Source organism: Eubalaena glacialis, chromosome 18 (genome assembly GCF_028564815.1).
Source record: "Eubalaena glacialis isolate mEubGla1 chromosome 18, mEubGla1.1.hap2.+ XY, whole genome shotgun sequence".
Classification (NCBI taxonomy): Eukaryota; Metazoa; Chordata; class Mammalia; order Artiodactyla; family Balaenidae; genus Eubalaena; species Eubalaena glacialis.
Window position 1 is genome coordinate 67,075,324 of NC_083733.1, and position 10,412 is coordinate 67,085,735.

The 10,412-nt window shown below is 52.8% G+C and overlaps 1 protein-coding gene across 1 annotated transcript; it reads right to left on the reverse strand.

Annotated features, from left to right (window-relative positions):
* Window positions 1-1,516: 1,516 nt before the first annotated feature.
* On the reverse strand, window positions 1,517-4,920 carry SBK3 (SH3 domain binding kinase family member 3). Its single transcript, XM_061174482.1, has 4 exons — window positions 4,876-4,920; window positions 4,197-4,347; window positions 3,479-3,681; window positions 1,517-2,203 (listed from the first exon to the last, which is right to left on the reverse strand). The coding sequence occupies exons 1-4, from the start codon at window positions 4,918-4,920 to the stop codon at window positions 1,517-1,519; spliced, it is 1,086 nt and encodes a 361-aa protein (XP_061030465.1).
* Window positions 4,921-10,412: the final 5,492 nt, after the last annotated feature.

Sequence of the window (10,412 nt, forward strand, 5' to 3'; positions counted from 1 at the left end):
TGGGAGGTGGAGGCCCCGCGGGGAGGGGAGGAAGGGAGGGGAGTCCCAGTTATGAGTCTGCGGACTTCAAAGTTGGGGGGGGCAGGCAGGGACTTCCAGGGCTGAAGGAGGAGGCAGGGGCGGGGGCCTGGAGGGTTGCACCCACCCCCTCAGGTTTCGAGCGAGATGATAAATGTGGACTCACTTGATTCTTTTTAAATTTACGTTTTATTTCAGAATCATTTTTAGATGTACAGGACGGCGGCTTTGCGCTCCCATGTCTCCTCACCCAGCTCCCTGCCAGGTGAATCCCTCACCCAGCCGTAGGTGCATTTGTCCAAATGAAGACAGTAGCCATCAGTCAAATGCTAGACGCTTCTCGTGTCCACCCACAACCTTTACCTGTCCCAGGGTCCAATCCAGGACACCCCGTTGTATGGAGTGAACTCACGTTTTTAAATCTAGAAAGCACGTAGGACAGATTCCCCAGAAAGAAGCAGGTCCCCATGACCGTGCTGGGTGCGGGGGATGCGGCATCGGATCCACGCAGCCCCTGCCCTGCAGGCGGGAAGCTTCACAAGTCAGGGGTCTGTGTGCTGGGATGGGGGTGGCATCAGGCCGGCCCGGGTGAACACAAGATCCCTGCAAACCAGCCGTGGCCCTCGGCGTGGACGGGACCAGCACACGCCGTGGTGCTCGTGCTGTCAGGGAGCTGGCGCGGGAGGCTCGCCATGTGAGAGCAGAACCCGAAAGGATGTACAGGTGAACAAGGCCAAGTCCATCCCGGGCAGCCTGCGAGGGGAGATGGAAAAGGTGGAGGCACAGATCGCTGGGGTACAAGTTTCGGAGGAGCCAGAGAGGCCCCCGGGGCGGGGTCTACTTTCTGGAGGCCTGGAGTTGGGAAGAAGGCATTCTCGGGGGAGAACACAGGGTTTCCAAACGTCTGCAGGCAAGAGAGGGTGTGTGTGTGCCTGTCTGTGTGTTGATTTAGGTCTAGAAAGGATGAGTGCCTCCCTTAATGTCCCCCAGAGCCCAGGGAAGTGGGAGAGATGGAAGGCGAGGTTTCCATGGTGTTGGATCTGGAAAGCCCAGATTTGGTGCCATGGCCAGCGGGAGTCACCTAAGGTCTTAGAGGAGAGGTGTGACCACATCACAAGTCCATAAGCACCCAACATGTCCCCACCGTGCAGAAATGCATCTACAGGGGAAACAGCACCTTCCTTCAAGAAGACACATTCAGGACAGAAGGGAGAGGAAGGGTCGTTGAGGGAGGAGGGGTCTGGACCCCTGGGTCTGAGGGAGGAGGGGCTGGGGCCCTGGACTCCTGGGTCTGACGGAGGAGGTACCGGGGGTTCCGGACTCCCGGGTCCTCAGTCGGGAGGGGAATTGTGCATACAAGTCCAGCCTTCAGTTGGGAGAGATGCAATGTGTTCCCTCTCTGTCCTCCCGGGAGCAGCTGTCTTTCCATCCAGGTGGCCATGGGGGCTGGGGGAGGGGCCTTTGGCCCAAGCTCTGGGCACCCGTCCCAGTCACCTGGTCAGGGCTCTCCGCCATCTGTCCCCGTCCTCCCACCATCTTTGTCATCATTCTCCTCCTCCTCTGACCACTCTTCCAGGCTTGCTCCCCCCTCTTCCTCCTCCTCCCCAACTTCACTGGACATACTCCCCAAGCACCCAGGTCTCTCTTTGTTCTTTAACCCCCAGTCATCCCCCAGGAAGTCCAGGACAGCCAGTGGGGGTCTCCTAGTCTCGTGATCCAGGTCCAGAAGGCCCTGGAGCAGTGCCAGAGCCGGGGGCGCAAACTGGTCCCAAGGGGGCGGTGGTTGAAGTGGCTGGGGCCTGTTGATCATCCAGCCAGCAAAGGCCTCGAACTCAGGGTCAGGGGCTAGCGCCACGTCCCAAGGGAAACAGGCAATGGCCGCACAGAAGAGAAGCACCCCCAGCCCCCAGGAGTCCACTGCTGGTCGCAGGGGCAGGGTTTCAGGGGGCAGCAGGAGGCAGAGCTCGGGTGGGGCGGAGGGCAGTGGCCGTGGCGGGGCAGAGGTTGGACTGCCCTCAGGCCGGGTCAGACCCAGGTCACCCAGGGCCACACGGCTGCAGACAGGGTCGAAGACCAGCACGTTTCCTGGCTTCACGTCCGCATGGACCAGCCCCCGGCCATGGAGGAAGTCCAGGGCTCCAGCTAGCTGGGCCACCACCCGCTTCACCTGCAGCTCTGGGAGGCCCTGGAGTCAAAGAGAGAGGATGAAGTAAAGGCTGCCCTGGTTCCTTCTTTATGTTGCTTCTTGGGGTTCAAGAATCCAAATCCCCAGACCAGCGGCTACCTCTAGTGTCCCCAAAACATCCCCCAACAGCTTCTCCAGATCAGCCTCAACCACAAGCTGCCTCCACGTCTGTACCCCTGTAGACCAACTCCCAGATGTTTTCCTCACTGGAACCCCAAATCTCACCAGAACTTCTTTAACTTCCATCAAACTTTGTCCTAACACTCAAACCCACTCCTTATATTTCTTATCTCCTCTAAACTGACCACCAAGATCTCCGATGAAAACCCAAATCCCGCACTTAATCCTAATCTTAGGCCCATACTAATTTAGGTCCCATCTCTAACTCAGACCCAGTTCTAAAGTCCCACAGTTTATTTCGTCAATCGATTGATAGATCGATCCATCCAGCTAGCCAGGCAGCAAGACAGCAATCCATCCATCAAACCAGTCATCCATCCAACGATCTATACAGCAGGGTTTCCACTCAATACCCATTCCACCAGCTAGTCAGCAATTCAATAATTTGTCCAGTTATTTAATAGCCAACATCCATCCATTCATCCCTCCATCCTTCAATCCATCCAAACATCCATCCATTCATCCATCCACCAATCTTTCCATCCATCCATCCATCCTACTCTTTCCCTCTTTCTCTTCCTCCCTTCCTTTTTTCCTTCTGTTTATCCCCAACCCTATTTCAAATCCAAAGTCTATTCCTAAAGATGACCCCACCCTAACTTCAGACTCAAGTACCCCCAGAATATCATGGATTCAGTCCTGACCTGGTCTTTCTAGAGAGAACTCCATTACAGCCCTTCTCCAACTCAATCTACATACACACCCTCAGCCATCTCTGCTTCACTCTGCAGCCCCATCCGTGCTCTTCTCCACACCCGTGACCAATCTATAATCAACCCTAAATTCAACCCATCCAACCCCACCCACACCCATTCCCAATGCCAATGCCAATTAAAATCCCATCTCTGTCTCCATCCCTACCCCCTCATCAGACCTGATCCATCCTCAACCGCAATCCCAACTCCCTGCCCTGGATGGATTAGGGTTGGGGTTAGTCATGGAAACTGCACTGAGAATTAGAAATAAGGAGGTGGTTTGGGGGCTTAGGGCGGAGTTAAGATTTGGGGGTCAGGGTTGGAAACAGGATTGGGGGAGGGACAAAGTCAGACCTGGGATAAGCAGTCCCAACCTCTGTCCCTTGCCTGCCTGCCTCACCTGTTCCTGCAGCATCCCGCTGAGATCCCCACAGGGCGCATACTCCTGGGCAAAGGCGAAGTGTCGGGGGGTCTCCAGGGGTCCTGCGAGGGTCTGGATCATGCCTGGATGTAACGAGACACAGCGGCCCACACAGAACTCTCTCAGGAAGGTGGTTCTCAGGACCGAGTCCCGAGGTAGGAGCTTCAGAGCCACAACCGGACCTGCTGGGGAGGTGGGGGCAGGAGGGAACTCAGGGCGCTCTGATCTTGCTGTGGGGCCTTAGGCAAGCCACTCAACCTCTCTGAGCCTCAGACGTCTTACGCATAAAGCAAGAGGGGCAGGGCATAGTGTCTGACCTCTCTGTGCCTCGAGTTTCTCCACCTGTGAAGTGGGGGTTGGAGGAGACCTTCCCTGCTCTGCCTCAGATTGCTGTGTGGTCTTGCACAACTGCCTTACCCTCTCTGGGCCTCAGTTTCCTCTCGCATAAAGTAGGGGACGCGGCGACTTGAATTTCAGTCCAAGTTGTGCTCCCGCCTTGCTGTGTGACCTCAGGCAAGCCTCTCACCCTCTCTGGGTGAGTTCCATTTTTTGGAAGACCACAGAGCTCTTAACTTTCTGGAGCCCCATCAAGAAGGGTCCTCATCAGCTCCCCGCAAGGCTGCTCCCTGTCTCAGTGGTTTCAGAGGGGGAAACCTGGGGGACATCAAGGACTGTGCCCTTTGGTGGCCAAACTCACCCCCTTGGCGTGGCCGGGCAAGGAGCACGTGGCCGTAGGAGCCAGAGCCAAGCTTTCGGATGAGGTGATACTGGACACGCAGTTTCCTCACTGGGGTCACCCTGGTGGCTGTCAGCTCCACGAGCCTCTGGAGGGCCGTGGCTGTGTCCTCCTGCAGGAGAGGGACAGAGGTGGGGAGGGGGTGAGTCTGGGGCCCACCTAGAGCAGCAGGGCGGGCTGGAGGCCCAGCCCAGGGCTGAGGTGGGGGGTTGGTCCCCAGAGAGGAGGATGAGTCACAATGACTCACCCGCCCTCAGGCCACCTGTTTTTGTGTCCTGGCGGGGTTATGGGTGATTGTCTCAGCGACCCTGCCCACTGCCATCTGTGGGAGCCACCAAAAGCCCCAGCCCCACTGGGGGCCTCCCCAGCCCACACCACCCCTGACTGTACCCCTCTCTTTCTCCATCCTCCTCTCTTCCTGGGTTTCCCGTTCTTTGTTTCTGAGTACATTTCCCCCGGGGGTCATGGCCTCGCTATGTGTCCTCGGGTTTGCGTTCTTCTGGGTCTTTGATGTTTCTCTGTTTCCCTGTCTCTTCCGTTTCTCTCTGTGTGTGTCTCTCTGTGTCTGCCCCCTGGCCCTCTCCATCTCCTGCATCTCTCTCTGTCTCTGTCTCTCCCTCCCTTGTCTCCTGTCTCTCACCTCCGGGTTCCCATCCTCCTGGGTCTCGGGGTCCCTGAGCTCCATCTCAGGGTGACCTGGTGTCAGCTGGCCCTCGGGCAAGCACCCCTGGTCTGGGCTCCCCAAAAGCAGCACGCCCACTGAGCTCCACTGCACCCCTGACCAGAGCCGAGGCCTGGAGCTAATCTGAAGGGTCTGCCTCCGTGCCCCTCTGCGTCCGAGCCCAGAGACTTCCCTGCCTGTCTGGTCCCCTCTCTCCACACCTCCCTGTCTCTGTCTTGCCCTTGTTCTAGCTCCCGGGTCTCGGGGTGGGTCTCCCCGCCTGTCTGTGGGTCCCCGGCCCCTCGCTCCTGTCCCCACGCTCTTCCCACTGTGGCCGCTGTCTGTCTGTCTTTCAGGATGTCCGCACTCTGTCCCCCACTCTGGCCTGCTCTCCCCAGTGTCTCTCCGTCTCTCTCCCGTCTTTGTTTCTGACTCTCTCCAAGCCTTTTGTCCCTCCCTTTCTCTGGGCCCGGGACAGGGGTGTGTGTGACAGCTCGGAGACATCCTGTCCCCTCCCACCCCTCCCTCCCCCTTCCAAACTTAGACCAGCTTGGACTCTGGGCTCTGGTCCCAGGACAGAGGGGACAAAACATATTATGAACCCCCAGGGGCTGGGCCTGAGGGCAGCAGACAAAGGGGAGCCCAGCCCCTTCGTACACCTTACCTGGGATGGGAGACCCAGGGCGCTGTGCACCCACCTGCCTCTGCGGGCCTCTGGGGACCAGGGAGACCACTCCCAGAGCCCCCTAATACCAAGAGTCCCCACCCCCAGCCCTCCCCCATCAGACCCCGGAGCTCTTAAGAGCTGAGAGAGACTCTGGGGAAAAGTCTTCTTTCGTGTACTCAGCAAGGCTCTGAGCCCAGCTCTGCGCTGGGGCCTTTATACTGCATGCTCCCAGCCACCCAAAAGGGTGGGGATTTATCCCCAGTTTACAGAGCAGGAAACTGAGGTTCCGAGTGGCCATCGGCTTACGTGAGGTCAGAGGAGAGGAGGTGTGGGGTGACCCGGGACAGGCCTGTGTGACTCAGCCTGGATGCCTGCCCCATCAGGTTCCAACTACTACTACAACCTGCTATTAATAAAGATGCAGCTAGAAAGGTCTCTGGGCCTCTGGAATGATCCCCAGGAAACTGGCTTCTGTGTTGGCCCCGGGAACCTGGGCAGGGCTGGGGGGGGGGTGCGGTGCAGAGGCGGGACTTCCTTTGTTCTTTGACTTTTCGAGGTTTGTGGAAAGTTGCAAGCGCAGAACAGTGGAAAAGGAAAGCCACAGGGAACACCCTCCGCTCCATTGACCAGACTTCACAAACGTTACTTTTTGCCATACTCTCTCTCTCTTTTCTTTTGTGGGGATGGAGTATTTTAAAGTAAATTGCAGTCTATGGAAATCATCTGGGGCAAAATGATACACTGCCTGGTGTTTGGTTTCAAATACTCCAGCGCAGAAAAACATGGCCCAAGCGAGGGTGGGGATGTTGAGTCAACAGCACGCGTTGCTGAACACAGGCAGTTCCTTTACTCTTTACTTTTGGTTCTGCTAGAAATTTTCCTTCATAAAAAGCTAAACGTGACTAAACTACAGACATCATGATAAACTCTGCCCCAATGCTCAGGTTTACGTTTCCATCAAAGGAAGGAAAATGTCCAGCTCAACTGCAAAACTTTTATCAATCACATCGAACGGCACTAACGGTAATTCCTTAAAATAAGCTAATACTCAAGTCTGTATTCTTCATCCCCCAATTTTCCCGATTTTCTATTGCTGCTTCAGTTGAGTCAGTAATCAATGTCAACATGTGACTTTGGAGGAACTTTTTTTTTATTTTGAAGTATAGTTGACTTACAATATTGTGTTAAGTTTCAGGTATACAGCATAGTGATTTTTTTTTTAAAAATAAATTTATTTATTTATTTATTTTTAGCTGCGCTGGGTCTTTGTTGCTGCGCGCGGGCTTTCTCTAGTTGCAGCGAGCGGGGGCTACTCTTCGTGGCGGTGCGCGGGCTTCTCATTGCGGTGGCTTCTCTTGTTGCGGAGCTCGGGCTCTAGGTGCGCGGGCTTCAGTAGTTGTGGCACGTGGGCTCAGTAGTTGTGGCTCGCAAGCTCCAGAGTGCCGGCTCAGTAGCTGTGGCGCACGGGCTTAGTTGCTCCGCGGCATGTGGGATCTTCCTGGACCAGGGCTCAAACCCATGTCCCCTGCATTGGCGGGTGGATTCTTAACCACTGTGCTACCAGGGAAGCCCGTGGAGGAACTTTTGATCACTCTACCTTTTGTATTATTTGAATTTCCCCCACAGCATGTTACCTATTCAAAAACTAAAACTAAAATTAAATAATGCAATGATGACCCTTCGTTCAATGTTTATAAGGTGTCAGGCCCTGGCTCTTTATTTTTTAACTTTTTGAAATTCATTCAAGACTTTGTGGAGTCCTCCCGACAAGGCTTGGATGAGTAGGATGATGGCTTCCAATTTACTGATGGGGAAACTGAGCCCTGGAGAAACAGAGGCATTGGTCAGCAGCCAGAGAGAGGCACAGCCAGGATTCGCGAGGGTCCGGGGACCCCAGGCTGCCCTCTACCACGCCCCCACCCCACTCAGGCTAGAGCTGAGTCCCTCCCCTGGGGGGCTGCAGGGCCTGCAGGGCAGCTGCTGGGCTGGAGCCGAAAGGTCAGGCTGCAAAGCTGGCCACCTGGGTCCCCCAGCGGGAGGGTGAGAGGGGCCGCTGCAGGCCTCCGGCCCTCCCCAGCCCCCCCGCAGGTTCACTGATGATCCGGGGAGCTTTGCACCTCCCCATTTAGCCACACTGCCACGTGGGGTCACCCAGAGTGACCGCGAGAGGCAGGTGTGATGGTGCGGGGGGAGGCCCAGCCCAGGCCCCGGGGTGCACACACCCCTGTTAAAGCTGGGCTCTGGGCCTCCTGCCTCGCCACGCCCCCGTGCCTGCTGCTCTCCAGCTCCCAGGGACTCCTCCTGTGACCGTCTCCTGCCTCTGTCCCCCCGGCCAAGTGTCCTGCTGCCTCCATGCCTCAGTTTCCTCCTCATGAAATGGGAGCAATTGCCGGTCGTACCCAGAGCATTATTGTCAAAGAAACATTTAAAGTTTGTAACATATTATAGACTGACAATACATAATGATTGTACCTGATACAATCACAAATGCAATATACATGATCTTATATATAATTATATATACTATGGACTATCATATATATGATGTCTGGTATATATCTTATATATTATTTATATACTTTATACATTTTTCCAAATAAAATATTTACTGAAAGATCACATCAAGTATTAACTGCACTTCAAATGTTGTGCAGTTGGGGAATTCCCTGGCGGTCCAGTGGTTAGGACTCGGCGCTTTCACTGCAGAGGGTCCAGGGTTCAATCCCTGGTCGGGGACCTAGGATCCCACAGGCCACATGGCATGCCGCTCACCCCCCCCAAAAAAAGAAAAAGTGTTGCGCAGTTGATTACTCACCTGCCCACCCCCATATCCTTGGGCCAAAAAAAGAGATAAAAAGAAAAAGAAAAAAAAAACAACCTGTAACATTAAATTGATGTGTCTTGTCCGGAAAGAATAAGATTACAAACTAGTAGGGCAAATCTTGGCCATTAGCAGTTATTGGGGTGCGTCGTGAAGACTGGGCTGCCCTCCTCCCTATATTCACGAGAATCATGCTGTTTTCTCTCTACTGCACCTGGGCAGGGGGCTTTGTTCCTACAGACACTGAATAAACACTGTTAAACAAAATAATGGATGAAAACACTAGACATAGCACCTACAACAGAGCGATCGCTTAGTGATATGATTGCTCTCAACAAATACGCTGATGGCAGTTACAACAGGCCAGATACTGTGCTGGGGGCTTTATTCACCCGTGCAGGAATCTCACGGAATCCTCACCATCTACCTGTCAGAATGGCTCTAGTATTTTTCAAGGCACACGCAGGCCACATATGACCCCTCACTGTCTGCCTGTCTGACCAGGTCAACACAGCAGTACAAACCCTTGCTATGGTTCCTCGTGCAAAAGAATATTTCAGGCACACACACACAAAATATCCCAAATAACCATAATAAGCACCTCCATGTCCACAACTGTCCGGCTGAAGAAATATAACTTTTCAAATATAACTGGAACCCTCTGTGTACTTACCCTTCTCCAAGTCCTTCCCTTCCCTCCCAGAAGTAACCACCATCCTTAAGGAGGTGTTTGTCGTTTTTCATGTTTACAAAAAAATACTTTTGCTACACATGTATGAATCCGTAACTGCCATAGAGTATCGCCTTGCCTGTTTTTAAATGTTGTATAAATAGCATCACGTCTCTGACCTTCCGCTTGCTTTTGTGTTTGTGAGTTTCATCCGCGTTCTTACACGGAGCTCAGGCTCTTTCTTTTGCAAAGATGTTGAATAGTCTAGTGTACGGACATATTGTAGTTTACGGATGCATTCTTCCGAGCATGGACATTTTATTTTTCTCCACCATCGTGCTCTTACAAGCAGGGCTGCAAAGAATATTCTTATACGTGTTGCCTTGTGCTGAGTGGTACACTTCATGGGGCACTGGCCTCAAAGTGGAATTCCTGGGTCCAAAGAAAAATGCGCAGCTAAATTCTTAGATATTGCCACATAGCTCTCCAAGGTGGCTGTATCTGACATCGCCTTTTTATTTATTTTTTTAACATCTTTATTGGAGTATAATTGCTTTACAATGGTGTGTTAGTTTCTGCTTTATAACAAAGTGAATCAGTTATACATATACATATATCCCCATATCTCCTCCCTCTTGCGTCTCCCTCCCACCCTCCCTATCCCACCCCTCTAGGTGGTCACAAAGCACCGAGCTGATCTCCCTGTGCTATGCGGTTGCTTCCCACTAGCTATCTATTTTACGTTCGGTAGTGTATATATGTCCATGCCACTCTCTCACTTTGTCACAGCTTACCCTTCCCCCTCCCCATATCCTCAAGTCCATTCTCTAGTAGGTCTGTGTCTTTATTCCCGTCTTGCCACTAGGTTCTTCATGACCTTTTTTTTTTTTTTTCCTTAGATTCCATATATATGTGTTAGCATATGGTATTTGTTTTTCTCTTTCTGACTTACTTTACTCTGTATGACAGACTCTATGTCCATCCACCTCACTACAAATAACTCAATTTCGTTTCTTTTTATGGCTGAGTAATATTCCATTGTATATATGTGCCACATCTTCTTTATCCATTCATCCGATGATGGACACTTAGGTTGCTTCCATGTCCTGGCTATTGTAAATAGAGCCGCAATGAACATTTTGGTACATGACTCTTTCTGAATGATGGTTTTCTCAGGGTATATGCCCAGTAGTGGGATTGCTGGGTCGTATGGTAGTTCTATTTTCAGTTTTTTAAGGAACCTCCATACTGTTCTCCATGGTGGCTGTATCAATTTACATTCCCACCAACAGTGCAAGAGTGTTCCCTTTTCTCCACACCCTCTCCAGAATTTATTGTTTCTAGATTTTTTGATGATG